The following is a 20,559-nucleotide window of genomic DNA, read 5'->3' on the forward strand; positions in this document are numbered from 1 at the left end:
GATGCATCCTGCGTGATAGAGAGCATGATGACAGTCGGGCTGGTCATTCGGGAAGATGAGGAGCGTTTCGAGCTACGTGGAAATAAAGGAGCCCGCGAGCGCACCAGGGTGACCTCGGTCGCCAGATGGCAGCGTGAGTGGGACAACTCATCGTATGCGTATGTCATCGGTTCGACGTCGAAAGAAGAGCAATGCTTGACGTCTGTGGCTGGGACACAACCCCTGATACCCTTATTCAGAGGATGTGTCAATCGGTGGAGAAGTGGAACGCAGTCTCGGCTGCTACCATCCAGATTGCCAGTAGGCTACAGGTAATCTGGCGAACCGAGCAACATACGACGGGCACGGCTAACTAGTGATTGGTTAGCTGGAGCGAAAAAGGCCAAGCGCAAAAAAGGGAGTGAATGGTCTGTTCATGCCGAGGTAGGTTTGGCGCAGCGACTGGCAACCGCGTAAGGGGTAAACCCAGCCACCCCGAAGCAAGACAGAAGAGTGAGTGTATAAGTGGACTGCCTCATGCCAAGATGGGAGGGTCGTAGCGTAGTATGTTGGGACTTAGCTATCGATGCCTCATGGCGTGGCAGAGGAGTGAAAGGGTGAGCACAAAAGTCAGCCTCACATGGTATGGGTGGGGCGAGCACAAAAGTAAGCCTAGCAAGGAATGAGTAAGGTGAGCACAAAAGTCGGCCTCATGTGGAGTGTTTGAGAGTGAATCAAGGTGCGATAAAGAGAACACCCAAGTAAGCCTCATACAGGACGTGTGAACGCGTGAGTGAGAGTGAATGAGTACATTAAGTACAGCCATCCTCCCAGAAGTAATACCGAGAGGTAGTTCCTGGGGGGGCCGATAGCGGAGCCCAATGGAGTTTAGTCGGTATTAATGGCAGCGTCACCATTCGAGCCCGACACGCCCCCAGTACACCCCGTGCGGTAGCTTGGACACCTACCAATAGCACGTGTACTGAGCTAGGACGAAAAGGTCTTCTCAATGGTAAAAAAAGACGGCATTATCCAGGTTCATGTCCGATCCTCCCGTATCAAGCATCTCTCTGCGTGTCACTTCGAACCTCGGACAATCGAAGACCACATGCTCCGGTATCTCCTCAAAGTTCTCATACTCCGGACACAACGGTGACGTAGCGTGCCCAAATCGATGAAAATACTTCCTGAAGCAGCCGTGGCCCTACAGAAGCTGAATCAGGTGGAAGTTTACCTTTCCGTACTTTTTATTAGCCCACGTCGACAGGTTTGGGATAAGCCGGTAGGACCACCATCCTTTCTCCGTATCGTCTCATTCCTGCTGCCACCTCAGCATTGAATCGATCTTCCTCACGTTTCTGATGTTTCTCAGATTGTAGCACTCGAGGATCATCCCAGCGATAACGCATACTGCATTCGACGATATTGTTCTGTACGCGTTCGCAACTCGTATGACCATCAGCCGGAACTTTTTGTTCAATTTTTCACGGTTCCGCTTGGTTTTCAGCGCCGCACTCCAGACAGAAACCCTATACCGCAGTATCGATTATGAATCACTAGCTAGCAGACGTCTTGTGTTGCTTCTCGGACCGCCAACGTTTGGCATGATCCTCGCTGTTATGTTCGTTGCCTTCGCGGACTTTTCGCAGGCGTAGCCGACGTGGTTGTTGAAGCTCAACCAGTCGTCGATTATCACTCCCCATTGCTTCGGTGCACGCTTCGATGCAATAACGTGCCCACCGACGTCGACTATTGTCTATTGTCTCCGTCACCGACACCCCCACTTCTTCAAGTGTCTCACCCCTCACCGTTGGTGACACGTCGTCCACCAAACCCACGATTTTCACTTTTTTGGGCAGCCGCATTGTTAAGACCCCGTTCTACAGTGTTGGAGCTAGGATGGAGCTCTGAGGAACGCCCGCTGTGACTCGCATTGGCTTCTACCATTTGTCCGTCTTGTACAGCAGCACTTTTCTCTGGAAGTAGCTCTTCAGGATCTGGCATAGATAGTCGGGGACATTCTGTGCAGTACTGCGTCGATGGCTTCCCAACTGGCACTTTCAAACGAATTCTTCATATCTATTGTGACTACAGCGCCGTATAGATTTCCTCTTCACTTCTGTTCAGAAGTCTTCTCGGCCCTCTCGAGCACTGTCCGAATTACATCCACTGTCGATACTCCTTCGTGAAATCCGAACTGCAGTTCGCGTTCATCCTCCGTGCATTCTGTCTACTTGTTACGGATATTTTTTCCAGGCGCTTTCCGAGTGTATCCAGCACACATACCTATACGAAGCCGAATCGCCCGGTGGCTTCCCAGGATTTGACAGCAACATAAGGTTCTGAACCTTGCACATTTCGGGGAAGTAGCCTTCGTCTAGACACTTCTGTAGCGCCATCCTGAACAAGTCCGGGTATGCCAGGATCGCAGTTTTTAGCACAACGTTCGGTATTCCATTCGAACTGAGGGCTTTCTTTGATTTCAGCAGCTTCAATGCTTCTGCGAGCTCATCGGTAGTCACTTACCGATCGTACATATTTTCTCTTTCTTCTTCACCGTACGGTGTCGATGGCCAGATAAAATCGTGATTCGGGAAAAGACTCTCAACTATTATCTTTCGCCATCACGGACTCGGTACGCCTCCCTCCAGGGATTGGCGTCTACTACTCGGTACAGTTCCTTGTGGCAATCCGACTTTCTAAGCTTGATGTCCCGTCTTAAAGCGGCCCTTGCTTTCCGAAACGCTGCCTTGCGCTCCTCTCTATCTGGCTCCGATACTGCTCTCTGAGCCCGCATCCGCGCGCAGCGGTAATGATCTCGTGGGATCCTCCTTCAATTCGAAGACTTTCTTAAGGAGCGCTGCACACGTCGTCGCGTCATTGGCTTTGACGAGCATGGCTTCTCCCTTTGGCGTCTTCTGACTAGCTCTTTTCATTTCTGATCCACTTGTCTCCCATCCGATCGCTTTTTTCTGTTTTTAGGTTCTCTTTCTGACCTACACCGGTACCATAGCTTTCTCCTTATTGAGTGGCGTTCCTCTTTTCGGCAGTGAGAGCATCCTCGCACGTTTGCCTCTTAGGACCGCTGGGTCCTCCGTCTCCTAACGATGTTTTGCCCTCTTTGGAGTTACGGAAACTAGCGTGTTCTCTATTCCACTCCAACCCATTTCTCCTTCCCCTGGGTGTAGGGTGGGATTCGCAAGTTAGTAGCCTTAGCCGATGCCAATGCACGCTCAGCTACAACAGCTCTTAGCGTTGCCGTGTCATACTCCTTCACGCCAGATATTAGCGCCTTTCGGACTCTAAGAACTATCTCCTTAATGTCCGTATATACATTGTTTCTCGCATCCAAAAACTGTTGCTGCTGCGGTTGAGTGAAAGTGTATTAGTGCAGGGTTATTTTAATACCAATAGCCTGATGATGTTGTAACGAATAATTTGGGAGCTTTTAGATCACAGTTCGAGAGCAGAAAAAACAGATGCTTTTTCACTCCCGAAGATTAGTTTTAGGTGTAGGAATAAAAATAACGATTCTTTGTTATATTATCGCCTATTGTAAGCGACGTGGAAAAGCTAAAAGTTCCAATCTCAGGCAGAGCTATAAATATGGCACAACAACCGACCACTGAAATATTTTGAACTTATAAAAATAAGTTAAAATTGCAGATTTGTCTGTATTATCACGTGTTTGTTTGAAAGAGGCAGATGAACCATCTATTAGATTAAATGTACCTAAAGACCGGTATACTAAGAAGACAATTATTAGGAGCTGGTATATTGAGTATGTGAATCAACAATAAATTTTATCGTTCAGTACAGAATCCACATAATTAATTCTATACCAGTCTAAGACGATTCGGGCATAACAGTTCAGGCCTTCTAGAGTCCTTAAGAAGTCGAAGTTTGAAGAATTAGTTTTTTGTAAACTTGTCCATCGACATTTCCAGATATCATGAAGAGTTGAATCATATTACCACATTGGGCCTTCCCCAGGGCTCATGTCTAAGCCCTCTTCTCTACAATTTTTACGCGAATGACATTGTCAATTCCTGCACTCTAAGGCAGCTTGCAGATGACGGTGTGGTCTCTATTGCAGGTCTCAAGGCCGTCGACTTGCAAGGACCACTGCAAGATACTTTGAACAATTTGTCTGCTTGGGCTCTCCAGCTGGGTATCGAGTTCTCTACGGAGAAAACTGAGCTAGTCGTATTTTCTAGGAAGCGTGAACCAGCGAAACTACAGCTTCAGTTAATGGATAAAACTATTGCTCAGGTTTCAACATTCAAATATCTCGGAGTCTGGTTCGACTCTAAAGGTACCTGGGGATGTCACATTAGGTATCTGAAACAGAAGTACCAACAAAGGATCAACTTTCTCCGTACAATAACCGGAACATGATGGGGTGCCCACCCAAGAGACCTTATCAGGCTGTACCAAACAACGATATTATCAGTGATGGAGAACGGATGTTTTTACTTTCGCTCCGTTGCGAGCATACATTTCATCAAACTAGAGAGAATCCAGCATCGCTGTTTGCGTATTGCCTTGGGTTGCATGCACTGCACTGCTGGCGGGCGTCCTTCCACTAAAAAATCGATTTTGGGACCTCTCGTATCGATTGCTCATTCGATGCGATATTTTGAACCCATTGGTGATTGCAAATTTCGAAAGGCTTGTCGAGCTTAATTCTCAGACCCGATTCATGTTCTTGTACTTCGATTACATGGCACAGAACATCAATTCATCTTCGTATAACGTTAACCGTGCTCATCTCTTAGATACTTCTGCTCCAACTGTAGTTTTTGACACATCCATGAAGGAAGAGATTTGTTGAATCCCGGATCACATTCGCCCACAAGTGGTCTCAAATATTTTCTATAATAAATACCATCAAGTCGACTGCGGCAAAATGTTCTACAATGACGGATCAACTCTCGACGGGCCAACAGGCTTCGGTATCTTCAACGAAAATCTTGCTGCCTCATTCAAACTCAATGATCCTGCTTCAATTTACGTCGCAGAATTAGCTGCCATTCAGTATACTCTCGGGACCATTGACATCCTGCCCACAGACCATTACTTCATCGTTTCGGACAGTTTCAGCTCCATTGAGGGGAAAATACGGGAATATCGGAGTGCTTTATCTGAAAAATCTTACCAGATTACCTTGGTTTGGGTCCCGTCACATTAGAAGGCGACACTTACGAAAGACCAATTTGCTTCAACGAATTTTTCAGTATCTCATCAGAGGACGCTCGATAGTTGACAAACTTCATGGAGCAATGGGCATCTGGGACGGTGGCTACATTCCATTATTCCGAAGGTATCAACGAATGCTTGGTTTAAGGGCTTGGATGGCTCATGTCCAACCATTACACGTTTGATGCGCATCTCCGTCGTATAGGGCTTGCTGACAGTAATCATTGTGTTTGTGAGAACGGCTATCACGACATCGAGCATGTTGTTTGGCTGTGCGCAGAGTACCGTGTTGCCAGGCCCCAACTAATAGATTCCCTTCGGGCCCGAGGTATATCACCTTATGTGCCAGTCCGGGACGTCCTGGCAAGCCGTGCCCACCCCTACATTTTTCTTATCTACATCTTTTTGAAAACTGTGGATGTCCAAGTTTAACACATTTTCCCCTCTCATTCACAGTAGAACCTCGTCAATATGGCAATTGCTTCACGAGTCTACGATGCATACCTTTCTTGATAACCGTCCATCCAGAATATCATGACACACGTCACAAGAACATCATGACAGCTTCGGAGTGCCAATAATCATCCGAAGTATCGACCCTCCCCTCGCCCCTGCGATTACAGGATGGAAACCACTACAATAAAGTGTGTATATCCCCCACAATCATCAATCAGCCAACGAGAATGTCAATTTTACAAAATTTTACAATATGTATCCCACTTCCTACCTTTTTCCGTTACTAACATAAGAGGGGAGCAAGTCGCATCTAAATTATGCTTTCTCTTCCCCCACTAACACGTGCGATGTACCTTAAAAATGAATTATCGGCCTCGTTAAGCTACCGTATTTGGGCCTAAATAAACTTAGTTATATATAACATAAAAAAATACCACATCCACAGATCGCTTGCCAGACAATGATGTTTTGGTCATCATGTTCTTTTTGTCGCTACTGAGCTGTGCCTTTCAAATCTTGTATACGTACAACACAAAACATTTCCCTGTTTTTGCTAAACGTACATTGATTATTGAAACTTGATCCTTTCATTTATTTAAAATGAAGCAAAAAGTTAAAAATTTTGGCAACCACCGCCTCGTTCATTCAAGGAACGGATCAACCCAAATTAAGCTCGTACCAAAAAACAGTCGATTGTCTTACGCTGTCGAACACGATGATGGCGAATTCCGCACCATCACTGCCAGGTCACGTCACTCGATCCATCCATCCCAATCGAACGGCGGCGAGGAAGGGATCCATTTCGCTCACGCCCATTGACGACCGGAATGTTAAAAGCGTGCCTTCCCCCGGCAGTTTTCCCATCCATCGCCAGCAAATGGAAGCAAACGAACCGAGAACCGAAAATGCGATGATTTTTTGATATTATAATAATAATAATAATATAACAAGTGATCGCCTTTCCCCGCCATTCTGGCATGTGCTGAGCTGACCGACCGGGATTGACAAGTGGACTCTCTTCCAGCTCCTCGTGTGTGGGTGTTGCTGATTCCCGAGTTAATTTTTCGCGGAGTAAGGGAATTCGAAGCTTCCCTCCAGTGACACTGTGCGATGATGACACTCGAGCTCGGTAGTACCTTTCCTAAACTAAAATTGTCGTTGGTTGGGCAGCAGCAGCCTCAACGGGCAGAAGCTGATGTGAATGCGAAATTAGATGATATGGAAATAAGTGGAACGATGATGATTTTCCGAAGCGAAACTTTTGGCATTTTGCTGTTTTGTTTGATCGACGGTGGGGGAAAAGAAAACATGACCCCACACGTGTGCTGGATGTGTGTTTCATTCTGGGCTGGGTTTGCATTCTTTTTTCCTTTTCTTTCCGACTTTTTTTATGTGCTGATACAAGCAGAGCTGATGGAGCTGCGGCAAAATTTGAGTGCCCACGCGACTAGACACGCTCGGATGGCGGTTATGTATTTTCCTAAGAATGACTGGACTTGACAATGTTTGCTCGAGAAACGGTAAAATGTGTGGTTTGTGGGTTTTATCGGAGCCATCTGAGCAATGAAGAGCAATTTAAGACAGCGATTTGTGAGATTGTTTAAATTTTATTCCTGCGGTTATAGAATGATTTTCATTGCATCAGTATGTCGTCCTTTGCTCGAATCCTGGTCTCGGAAGGATTTGTAATCATTCAGAACGAAAACAGGTGTTACAATAAATTAATGTAAGGCACATACTGATCCAAAATATGAGCTCAGTCCTAGCTCCGGATTTTTGGCTAGATTAGCGAGGCAAATTTTCATTTCCAAATGCCAACTTTCAGTTGAATCTACCGCAACCAAGATTCAAGTTCAAAGCCTCCCTCAATCATTCACCTTTAATTTGGTGGAATTTTTAATTACTGAACCAAGCGCCTTCAATTCAAATAGATACTTTTTCATTCACCAACCAAAGCCGTCATCTACTCTGTAATCAGTTTATGTTAAATGTTTAACATTTTCAGGCATACTATAAAATAACAAATTAATGGAAAATGAGTGAGCAGCTGGGCTGTTTGAATGAATGATGCAACAAACAACTGCAGTTTGAACATAGTAGGGCTTGATTTAAGATTTGTTCCTGGTTCAAGTTCAAACAAACCTGTTGAAAATTAGCAGCTCTGGGCTGGATTTCATATTTCCATCGTAACACTGAAAATAATTCATAAGTTGCTCCAAAAAATCCACCTATCGAACCAAATCATTGAAAGAAATACATATATTGGTTCAAATTTGTCATTAAATTACTTTGCTTTATGAATTATTCGAAGTGAATTGAAAATTTATCAGCACTTTGTGATGTAGTGTTCTTGAATTTAAAACTATGGATATACACTGCGATTCGTTTCAAACTGTGTATTTCTCCGTATGGAATTGAATATATTGTAAACTGTGGATCGTATACTCTTTAACGAATTAAATTAACCGGATATTCCTAAAAAACTAAATGATATTGAAAAAATCCTACCCCGATTCGGTGGAAACGCTCACGCAGGACAAAACATCATAAAGTTTGTTTGTTATTCCCTTGCGATAGACCCTTGCGGTCTGTTTCTTTCTATCCCGGATTGAGCCTCTCACAATGATGATGGCGATAACCCTTTTTCTTGGCTGCAAATCTCTGTCGTTTACGAAACTCATCCCACCGCAACCCGCACCCCTAAACCCACTTTTTGTAAGTATGGGACCATTCATAAATTACGTAACGCAAAAATTGCCCAAAATTGACCCCCCCCTCCCCCTATGTAACAAATCGTCACAAATTTTTCCATCCCCCCCTCCCCTGTTACGTACCAAATTCCAAGAAAAAAAATTTTTTCTTCGGCGAAAACATGTTACGTAACGATCTAGTTAACACCCCCTCCCCCCAATGTAACAACTTGTCACAACTTGCCGTACCCCCTCCCCCCCCTAAAAGCGTTACGTAATTTATGAATGGTCCCTATGCTTCTATTTCAGCTGTAAAGGATTGACCGCAGTAGCTATCAGAATAATTTTCATTCCAACCTACCCACTACCAACCGCGCCTACCTTGATGATGTCCCGAGACAATCGGGTATGGGGACAAAACCTGACCTTTCGCTGCCTTTGTTGCCTGACCTAAATCGGATTTGATGTGCCCTGTTGGGAATAATTTGCGGTGACTTGTTTCGCAAATGGGAATTCGCAGAAGTCGGCGGTACTTTAATTTAACCCTGGCTTCCGGAATGACGGTTAAATTGACGTTTTATGCAAAATAAGATTTGGGAAATATTTCGTTGAAAAAGAAAATTGTGCCCTAGAGTTGTACCTGCAATGATTTACACAAGACTGTACACATAAAATAAGAATTTTACCGATTTCAATCATGAAGCAAATTAACAAAGCATTTTTGTACATTAATGTAGTCAACATTACGTCTTTAGTGTGAAGCAAGCTAAAAGTTTGCTTGTAAACACTTAAAAAGTCATTAAAATGTGATTGTTTATATTCAACGTCGCGCAAATTAAAAACTAACATAAAAGCCAAATCTACCAATCGAACATCGAAAGGTACCTGTTGGAGTTGATAAAAGCAATATATTTCAATCGTCTCAACAAGACACTTTATTAAGTTTATTATACTTTACGTTACAACTATGTACAATAAATTATTATATTATTATATTATATTATTATAAATAAAGAGAAGTAAGCCATGAAACAGCAAGTTTTCAATTTACTCCGATGGTTTACAAAATCGCCTTGATGTCAAAAGAAAAGTTGTAGGAAAGTTTATGGGCCTTTTGAAAAACCTATTATTGTTGATGGAGAAACGCGAATAACTTATGAAAAGGTCGTAATAAAACAAAATAATTGTGCTAAAATTTAAAAAAAAGTTAAAATAAAAAAATTGTATTTTTGACTGCAAATAGTATAAATTATAAAAATATGTCAAAAGTTGTTGTTAAGAAAACTTTTTTATTAAAAGCTTCTGCATGCTACAAATACACTAAAAAATTTGCTTTTACGTCTTTAAAACGATAAACATTAGATTTTTGACATTTTATGATGGGCTAACGCGAATAACTTTTGAAAAGAGCATAATTACAGGAATTAATTGTTTTTGATGGAGCAAAATTCCAAATATCTCGAAAACTATCGGATTTTGGAAGATTTTTGTTAAATACATTTTGATTTTAAATGATTCTTAGAATTATATTCTGTCATAAAATTACAATTTTATATGTCATTTAGTATGAAATTTTAAAACATGTATGAAATTATTGTTAGAAAAACTTTTTTACCGATAATCTCCATCATGCAATCACATTCAAAATGTTTCTTTTCTCTTTAGGTTTTCGTAGACAAAATAGAAAAATTTTAAAAAATGGGTTTTTTCGCAATTTAAATTTTTAAAATAAATTTTTGACACATTTTTTTCAGTGTATATTTTTTTTTTGGATAGAAGTATTTATACCCTGTAACTCGTTCTCAGATAGTTTTGCTGTATAAAATACAGTGAACGAACAAAAAAAAATTAAATTTATACACGTAGAAACGTTTACGCCCTTTTGAAAAATTGCTCTTGTATCAAAATATTCTAATTGCCAGAGAATATCATGGAGATTCATACACCGAACACACCTGCAAAGTTTCGTTCGAATCTACGATGGTCATATTTTGCGGTCGGCCGGTTTCTCATGGAATCCCTCAAATGTCAAAAAGATCGAAAATCGATGGTTTTATAGAAACTTTCAGTTGCAGTTGTTAGCGGCGGCCTATTAAATGCAAGTGTTCTTGCTGTTCGTCAGTTGGTTGCTGTTCTCAATGAATTAAGTTTTTCGGTAATTGAATAATTGAGTGGTAGTTTTCGCTTAACTCGAATGTTCGCGACCAAACCATCTAGAGAGACCTCCATAATAACAGAAATACGTTTTACCAGTAACCAACAAATAAGGGTTTAGGGCCGATTTCTTAACCTTCGCTTAATTTTTAAACCAGGTTCACCAGTACGTTTAAACTTGGCCTAAGCGCTAAGCGGGATTTAAAAAATCGGCCCTTAATCGTTTAACGGTGAGTTTCCCCCATTTGCGTTTGAGTTGCTTACCGTATGTGAAAAGAATACATTTTATAGAGATTTCCACCTATTAGTTGGTAAATCATACCTTCCGTTTGGGTACAGCCTTATTTAGTACCAATTCTCTATGTACGTCCAGTTGACTGTGAATGCATCAATAGGAGGTGCCGTAAGTGATATAATAGGGGAATTAAAGCGTCATTTGACTGTCAGAGAGAAATTTGGAAAGGGACCATCCATAAATGACGTAGCATTATGTGGGGAGGGGGGGGGGGGTTTGTATTTTGTGATGATGAGTGACGACATGGGGGTAGGGGATCCTGTCGTAGTTACGTAGCTGTTGACCTGATGTCACGACAATCTTACCCGTTTCATCTAACTTACAGCTTTTATGGATGATCCCAAACTCCTCACACCAACGAGAATCGCATTTGAATCTCACCATACACGCACACGTTAGCCGGAATGAGAATGTCTCGAGCGAGGGAAGAGCGTTAAGGTTCAAATATGGCGGAAAAAACGCTTTTCAAAATATGCATTAATTTCACATTTTCATTAGATTTACTTAATCTTAGCCATTAAGGAACAGATGATAGATACATCATAAATATTACTCACTCTGAATTGCTACCTTTTAGAGTTCGATACCATTCATAAATACCATATCGCAAAATGTAAATATTGAGCCACTCTAGTGAAGGAAATGGTATCAGGCCCGTGCGCAGAGAATTCTCAAGGGGGGGGGGGGTTGATTTTTCAACGTTTATTTGAAAATACCGTACAAAAACCCTCAAACTTTGAAGATTTTTTTAGTCAACTCAACTCAACAAATTGGGTAAATGAAGGAGTCATCAAAAGACACCGCTGCATAGTGGTCGGAAATCCCAAAAACGTGAACTTCATTCACTAGAGACCAAACCATCGAATATATTCACATGGTATCTTTAGACGAATTGTTCGTAAGAATATTCCCCACAAACTGATGAAAATTAAAATTAGACATGGCTTACTACGATCAAACTAAAAGAAAATTAACCTTTTATACTGACGAGGTAGAAAGTTGGGGCCTTCGACAAAGTTTTAGAAATGCTCGCAATGATGAATTTTGTTGAACAATTTGAACTTATAGGACATACATTTATCGATTTATAAAACGTTTTCTATGGCCACACCCCTAAACTTTAGCTTTTTTAATATAATTTTTTCCACTGTAACTTCACGTGCAAACCATGTTCCAAACAAATGTGTAGGCATTAAAACCACATAATATTGTTGAAGACTATAAGTAAAAAAACTCATTCGTTTCAAAGTTATTGAAGATTTCAACATTTCTTACTATTAATTACAAAATTTCACAAAAAAAACCGAAAATTTTTCGTAGATTTTTACATGGAAAAAGTAAAAAAAAACATGAAAAAGAGAGCTTACCCTATTCATAGGCTTCTGGAGTGCCACGCATCAAACCTTCTTACCTTTATTATGCGTAGTCTTGATATTGAAAATAGTGCCTGCTCGTCCATTTTGGTTTGCACTCTTATACGCAGTTGAAGTTGCTGTAAAAATTTTTGAATTCTTCAATGTCTCTAAAACGAATGAGTATTTTTCAAGAGGTGTGCGCCACGCGGACGATTTCAGGTGAAATTTTTACATGCAGTCTTCAACAATATTATGTGGTTTTAATACCTCAACCTCTGGAACATGGTTTGCACGAAAAGTCACAGTGAAAAAATGTGTATTAAAAAACTATATTTAAGGGGGTTGCCTTAGAAAATACTTTAGAAAACGATAACCTTAAGTCGTACAAGTTCAAGTTGCTCAACAAAATTCTTCATTATGAGCATTTCTAAAACTTTGTCGAAGACATGAACTTTCTGCCTTATTAGTATAAAAAGTTAATTTTTCTAGTTCAATCATAGTAAGCCATGCCTCAATTTAATTTTTATACAATCAGACGAACAATTCTTCCAAAGACACCCTGTGAGTATATTCGATGGTTTGGCCTCAAGTGAATTAAGGTTCAAGTTACCTTTTTGAGCATGTGTTAGATTTGAGCGCTGGGTAGTATGGATAGGAAAAATTGTGTTCAGCTTTGCCACCGGATTATCCATTTAAACTTCTTCAAAACTCTAAAAGAAGAATATCAGCCGATTTATTAGATCACAACGATTCAAATCATACAAAATAGCTGCTGGAAAAACTATCGGTTTCGCTAAATGGTGCTTTTGAAAAAGTGGCTGTGATTTTTGTCAAACTACCACACCGTACTGGGGTACGCAACACAACTGCGCAATGAAAAAACCACAGCCACTTTTTCAAAAGCACCATTCAGCTAAGCCGATAGTTTTTCCAGTAGGTATTTTGCATGAATTGAATCGTGATGATCTAATAAATCGACTGATATTCTTCTTTTAGAGATTTGGAAAGGTTTAAACGGATAATCTGGTAGCAAAGCTGAACACAATTTTTTCTTGCGCACACTACCAAGCCTTGAGGTAACTTGAGCCTTAAGGCTCTTTGAGTATGTGTAAGAATGAACGCTTGGTAGTATGCGCAGGAAAAGTTGTGTACAGCTTTGCCGCCGATTTATCCTTATAAAGCATTAATTAACTCTAAAAGAAGAAAATCAGTCGATTTATTAGATTATCAGGACTCAAATTATGCAAAATAGTTGGTGGTAAAACAATTGACCGGGCGGGATGGTGCTTTTGAAAAAGTGGATGTGGTTTTTTTCACTACGCTGTTGTCTTGCTTGCCCCGGGACAGTGCAGTGGTGTGACGAAAAATCGACGCCACTTTTTCAAAAGCACCATCCCGCCCGGTCAATTGTTTTGCCACCAACTATTTTGCATGATTTGAATCATGATAATATAATAAATCGACAGATTTTCTTCTTTTAGAGTTTATTTAATGCTTTATATGGACAAAGCGGTGACAAAGTTGAACGCATTTCTTCCAACGTATACTATCAAGCGTTCAATTCGTGTAGACGCTCACCGAAAGTTCTTTGAACCTTAAGTTCACGTTTTTGGCATTTCCGACCACTGTGCGATGCTTGCTGGCTCGTGGTGGATTCGGATTGGTTTGTAGTAGTTGTTAAGCCAACCGACTAAACCTAAACCTCTTGTATCGCGTAATCCTCATCCACCCGGGGCAACCGTTACGTACTGCTTTAGTGGGGAATGTGTTCTAGCTTATTCTGTTTTGTGTCAATCATTATGTTTTTATGCATATCTACTTTTTCTTACTTGCTATCCAACCTTCGAGATATATCTGACCTGCTCAGGTCTGCTGCAAATATCGTCACCTCGTCGCTGTTGTGCTATCTTATGACAAGCGCCATTTTGCACATTTCGAGAAAAACGATTTTTAAAGTTTGAGATACAATATCTTGAAACTTATAAATGGTATAAACAATTCAAAGAAGACAAATGATGCTTCTATCTATTCTGCATTAATCTCTCAAATATTACGAAAATCGGTTAACTACATTGCGAGTTTTTTTTTAAAAATATAAACAAAAGTCGGTCTCACACGTGTCATAGGTGTGTATTGATGACAAAATTTGTATGGCGTGTCATAATCGTGCATGGAACATTTTCCATAGAAAAAAATAATCAATTATTAACTTTTATTCATATCTTTGGCTTCATTTGGTCTATAAACAATCGGTGAGATGCATTTTTAAGGAAATGAGTCAGGGAATCTAGAAAAAATAGTTATTTTTGGTTGCAGTGTTGCCAAATATGCTATATTTCCAGTTTAAAACTTAAATTGCATTTTTCTCACAGTTCGTACATTTTTGTTTCGAAAATGATTATGCCATTGTGTTTATCAGATAGTTTTACATATAAAAACATCTCATACATAAATATAATTTGAGCCAATCCCCAAACACAGTCATTTGAAGCAAAAAATTAAAAATTTCTCAGCTCGTTTCTCGCTATATCTCAGTAACCAAGCAGAATGTCAAAATTCTGTAAACGCCACTTTGTAGAGATTTTTTAGACAAGTAATGTGGCATATCTAACTCAGTTTACACCAAAATGGCGTTTGTCATAAGATAGCACAACAGCGACGACCTGCTGAGACATGAACCGATCGGGAAGTGTCGGCCATAAGAATTTACATTTGTTTACAACCACCTTCTTCTTATCCTTCTTGGTGCTAGTCGTTCCTATTTATCTGCTAGCTGGTGCTGAGAACTTCTCGGCGGCGGTATTTCACTCTATACCGATGTCCATTTTCGCGATCCATTTCGCTGCCACTCCAACGAATTAATTATCGGCGTTAAAATTTCTCTAGGCAACAATATCCCGATTTTCTCCAACTTCGTGTTTTTCCTCCTTAGCTGCCGTTGCTAGTCCGCCGACCGACATCTGCTGTTTACTTCCTACTGTTGCTGATATCGAAGCTTGTCGAAACGTGACCCGATTCCTCAGAGACGTCGTTCAACTCGACATACATCCCTTTCCAGCCACCTTCGTAAAGTTTCGTCCTTGGTTTCTTCATTGACTTGTTTCTAGAGTGACCAAACTCAAATGACATGTCACTACGGTTTGCAGTATATTTTCTTTCCTGAACAGGAAGTTAATAAATTTTTAAAAGTAATTCAAAACCCTCAGGGGGGGGGGGGGGGGGGGGTTGAACCCCCAAACCCTCCCCCCTTGCGAACGGGCCTGCAACACACCATCGGGTTTGGGTCGTCAGGGCGCTAGTGACCCGGATGTCAGGCCTCAACGGAATCGCAGGACCGACCTCGACACTTTACCGGGTAGCTGAATCCACCACCGGGACAAGAGCAAGCAGATCGGGACGAAGCGGGGAGCTAAATGGAAACGAATATCGGCTTCGGGAGAACCTCCCTCGGAGTGGGCTAGATCCATCATCGGGGACTAGACCTAGTAGTTCGAGAACATGATTATAGTAAAGTTGGGAGCTGAATGGATCACCAAGAGAGAGCCAAAGAGTTCAAGAAGTTGTAGTGCTAAAACCAAAGGACAATCGGTATCGGGAGAACATCCTTCGCAGGAGAACTCTTCGTCGGCGTAAGCTAGGTGCACCGCCGGAGACTAGACTGAATAGACCGCGACGAGACACCACCAGTCGCGGGTAGTCAGGACACCAGCGAAGCGGACGCCCTGCTCCACCGGAATCGCCGAACTGACCTCGACACCTGGTTGGTCGGCTCGGTTTCGGGAGAACTTCTTTTGCCGGGAAATTCTCCGTTGGAGTATACTAAGTCCATCGTCGGGGACTAGACTGAGTAGTTCGCGAATAAGTTGGGAGCTGAGCGAGTAAGTGGTCCTGAATGCAACGAGAAAGGAGATGCGGTGCTGAGTGGCACAAGGGAGCCGAACGGCTTGGTAAATTAGACAATCAGAAATTTGCCGCTCGGATTGTCTTCGTAGGGGAAGAGCACTAGGTATCGACACACAGCTGGCTTTCCGACTGCCGTGCAGATATTACCAGCCTGTGTGGATGTTCGAGAACTGGTGGTGTGTCGAGGAGTGGTGCTGTATCTCTACTGAAGGAACTAACTACTAAGTAGCTGAATTGAAATGGATGCTATGCAGGTAGTGCCGGGGAGGAATCGGGTCCTGGGCAAGAGCAGTGAATTTTATCGGGTCGGGTGGTAGCCCAAACCCGTTCCCTGAGACGTTGGGTTCTGTACATTTTTTCCTGCCTTTCCAGGGTTTTTTGAAATTTTTTCTGCCTCCAAAAAAAGAAGAAAAAACACACACACATACATACAGTCATTGTCCCGTTTTGTCGAGCTGAGTCGATTGCTATGACACTAGGCTCTCCGGGCTATGAAATTTTTTAAAAGTTGATGTGAATCCTATACTTTTCTTTTGTAAAAAAAATGTAGAAACCCGGCTCATTCAAGCTAACGCATTGGGCCATGTCCAAAGTTTATAAAAAAAAGCACACCTACATGTCGGTTTCACTGTGTCTCATCGGCAGAAACACAAAGTGTGTTTTAGTTTTAAGGGATTTGCGTCAAGCCGGCGCAATAAGTTAGTATTGGTTTCTGATGAGGCGAAGCCGAAACGCAACACAGTATGAAATAAGGATTTGTGCCCTCCTGTACAAAGACTGGTTTTTACCAACAAATTTTCACCCTAGCGAGAAATTTTGGTTTTTACCAAATTTTCCTCCTTAGGGTGAAATATAGCATAGTAACACCTACATGGCTTTTTCTGACTGCAGGTAAAACTAGCCTTAAACCAATGTGGATGACATTTTTCTTGATGATAATTATTATAACATGTTATTACTTAAAGCATTCCCGCGATTATCACATGCAACCAAGGAAGCTGCTAATTATGAAGTAAAAAACATCTCTCAGCTAATTGATGCTAAATTTGAACTCACCACAGATCGTACGGCATTCCTTCCCCATTTGCAAGAACTTCTCCAATGCCATTCAACGCATACTAATCAATACCCGCCATTCTGATGGTGGTGTGCTTTTTTTCCATTTCCATTTCATTCCAACAGACAAACAAAAATACAACGCTGAATAAATTTTTCCTTTTCTCTCCCTGCTCCTCTGTCCATCCTCAGGTTTCTCCGCTGGGAAAGAGCGTTCTCCTGACCGGCTGTGAGTCACTGTTGGCTCGCGCTCTGGCCAGAAGATTGGACGACCTTGGTTTCACGGTGTATGCTGCCTTCAAGAATCTGGATGAAAACATCGAAGCCGGCACGCTGAAGGCCATCTCGTCTGGCCGGTTGAAAACGATACAGCTGGACGTTACCTCCGAAGTGCAGGTGAGAGTTTATATTTACTCTATCAATTACTGTTATTGAGCGTATCGGAACTACTTAGCACTGCGGAGAACTCTCGGAAAATGGATTCAACCGGGACCTGTATGAAAGTTTGACGATAGTCAGGTTGGTTAAAATCGTAAACGGTGTTTTTATTACTGACGTTATAGTTTGCGCTTGAACCCGAAACTAAAAAATGGGTTGCTCCGTGCTGGAAAATTCAGTGCCTTCCTTGATGGTTCCAATTTATGGTGTACTGAAACGTGTGGTAGGTGAAAGATAAACAGAACAAGCGAACAGAGCAACAGGCTGCTGAGTGCCTGACGACGATGAACAAAATACGTGGTAAATCGAGGAAGCATGAAGTAGCTGAGATAACAAAAATAGTCAGTTTTTTGTATAAATCTGTACTTTACGGCAAAAAAATATACTTGAACCTGGAAAAGAGGTTGCCTGTGTTTGAAACTAAACATTCGCAGACGTCAGCTCCTTTATTTCGGGCTCAAGCGTAAAGTTTTTGTAATTATAATTTTTATGTAATTTGTGTCCATCAAATTAATATTAAAGGTCAGACTGAAAAAAAAAAACAAATTTTCTGATCAAACCCGTCTTGCTAAAAATAAAAAAGTTTCTAGCTTCAGCATGATACAGCCTGTTACCGTTGAAACCCAACTAATCCGCACCGTTGTTTTTAGTCGAAACCATTTTCTCTGGCAACGGCCATCGGTTGGACCATGTTGGTCGGAAAAGTTAATCAATTCCTAATTAAATCTTCATCAAAGCTCCCCGTCCAAGGTCATTTGAATCCGCAAGGATGGCAGCTTCTTTCGCGCCGGTCCCTGCTGTCATTGCGGGAGGTCAAAACCGCCCTTTATCCGCCCTCTGGGACGAAATGGAATATTATTAAATTTTAAAACTTCTCACCCATCAGCCGAAAGCCATCAACAACGAAACGAACAAATCGCAGACCAACCAGCAGCAGCAACTCAAATACATTCAAAGCCTTGATTTGCCAGATATATCCTAGCCCTCGAGCAGATGATGGTTGTGCTTCAAGAACACAAACGAATCAAAAGCACACTTCGATGAAAGCAACCTTCTTGCCGATAAACAAGTTACTTCTCTGACTGTCTGTGATGTTATCTCCATCACACTTGGACTCATCTGTGGCTGACTGTGTGTCTTAGCGAAGTATCTTTAGAACTGGTTGCTGCGTGGGTGGTTGGAGGCGCCAGGCAAACTGTTCCCACCCTCGGCCCGGACGCGGACATGGACACACACACACACACACACTCGCATGCAGTTTCTTCCCTCGAACCGCCAACAGCTTCCAGCTACTTTAAATTGAGATATTGTTCTATATTTCTTAATTTTCGCGCTGAAAGAAAAACTGGGCAAACGACTTCGCTCGGAGATTTTTTTTCAGTACTCCCGCTAATGTAGGAAGACGCCAGTCCTGGGTTGGGTAGCCCTAAAAATGTCTTGTGGGGGTGTAAAAGCTTTACACTAATGTTATTATGGACCTGATTTCCTTTTCTTTCGGACATTGTTTCGCGTTTCATGGATTGGGACCGGATCGTTCGGTCGTTGGGCGGTCGGTGGGGAAAATAAAGAAATCCCATGATGGGTTCGGTCGACCGAGAAAGGGAAGGTTGTCGGAAAGGGGGAGCGTTATTCGTATCAATTTGGCACCGGTGGTTGCGTTGAGATGACATTTTGCATTATCAGCATCGGACCGAAGAAGTTACTACTGATGATAGCTATCGGAAATTCGAAATTGCGGAATGCTCGAGGTTCCGGTTGGAAGGTTTACGCCCACGTAGCAACCGTCGATGGAGCGGTTGGAGCCTTCGGTTGAAACGATAAATCTGCTTGAGGATGTCGGATTCGGGTTGAATTGGTATTGCCTTACTGTAGGTAATATTTCAAAATTAACAGGAAGTCGTTTACCTTAGTCCAGTGTTCGAAAATTGCGATAACTTCGCTCAGACTATCTAGAACCATTGGAAATAGCACAACCTTTACCAATACTTTACAAAACGTTCTTCGCAATTTTTGAAATCGTCAGAAATTGTCATTGGTGCTTTGCCAAATCAAGAATCATTTTTACAACTAGTTCAATGTTTATTTTGATTAGTTCCATGTTGAATGAATTTTTCATCCCGTATCTTTGGATTATTATGACGAAACGAAATGCTGAAAATTTCGAAATGTTGCAATATGAAATAAAATCTACACATTACTGAAAATTATATTTGACGTGAACAACTTAGCAATATTTAGCATTCACGTTTGCATATGTTCGGTTTCGGACGCAAACAGCTCAATTTTGATTCTATGCTAGAGATTATCGAGCAAGCAAAAGTGTATCGGATATAAATTACGCAGTTCTCTTATGCTCGAAAATGTGACCTATGATAACTGTTGCCTTCAAACTGTCCACATAACAACAAATGAATGCTGTGGTTGGTGAATGAATTTATATTTCATCTGCACTCAAGCATTTGATTCTGCATGAAATTTCAGTCAGTTAGAAAGTGAATGAATGGGAGAGACCTTAAAATTAAACGTTGGTTTCGATAAATTCTACCATAAATAGGCAACTGAATTTGAAATTTTGTACCACTGCCTTCTTGATAAAAAACTTTCTGAATGAACTAGAGAATGGCGAGAAACTCACATTTTTACATTGAACGCTTCTTTTAATTGCATTTTGCAATGCGTAAAGTTACAACACTTTTTTGGCTGTGTACGTATGATTCACATCCTCAAACTAAAATGAAAACAGGAGGGGTCTATTTGTTTATTTGTTCAATACATCAACAGGCATATCAAAGCCCCAATGATGTTGGCCTTAATACTAATCTAATTTCTAACAATCAAGTACACAATAACAATAGTCATACAATAATTAAAACAAATAAAAAGGTCAAGTGTTGTTAGCTAATTGGTTAAATAGTCTGGAAAAACATATACGCATATTTTGTCGAGAAACGTTGAAATCAAATTGTAGCCGTCGCTGACCGATCCTTTGAAGCGCGTAGTTTTAGCGCCACTCCTTTCGGAGACTACCGCCAAG

The 20,559-nt window shown here is 41.5% G+C and overlaps 1 protein-coding gene across 10 annotated transcripts in view; it reads left to right on the forward strand.

Annotated features, from left to right (window-relative positions):
- Window positions 1-20,559, forward strand: part of LOC131693600 (D-beta-hydroxybutyrate dehydrogenase, mitochondrial) — a 268,652-nt gene that overhangs the window by 214,912 nt on the left and 33,181 nt on the right. For all 10 annotated transcript variants that reach the window (XM_058981526.1, XM_058981524.1, XM_058981528.1 and 7 more), the window contains exon 4: window positions 17,280-17,483. In XM_058981526.1, the coding sequence (XP_058837509.1) occupies window positions 17,280-17,483 (204 nt within the window). The remainder of the gene's footprint in view (window positions 1-17,279; window positions 17,484-20,559) is intronic.

Source organism: Topomyia yanbarensis, chromosome 3 (assembly GCF_030247195.1).
Source record: "Topomyia yanbarensis strain Yona2022 chromosome 3, ASM3024719v1, whole genome shotgun sequence".
Taxonomy (NCBI): domain Eukaryota; kingdom Metazoa; phylum Arthropoda; class Insecta; order Diptera; family Culicidae; genus Topomyia; species Topomyia yanbarensis.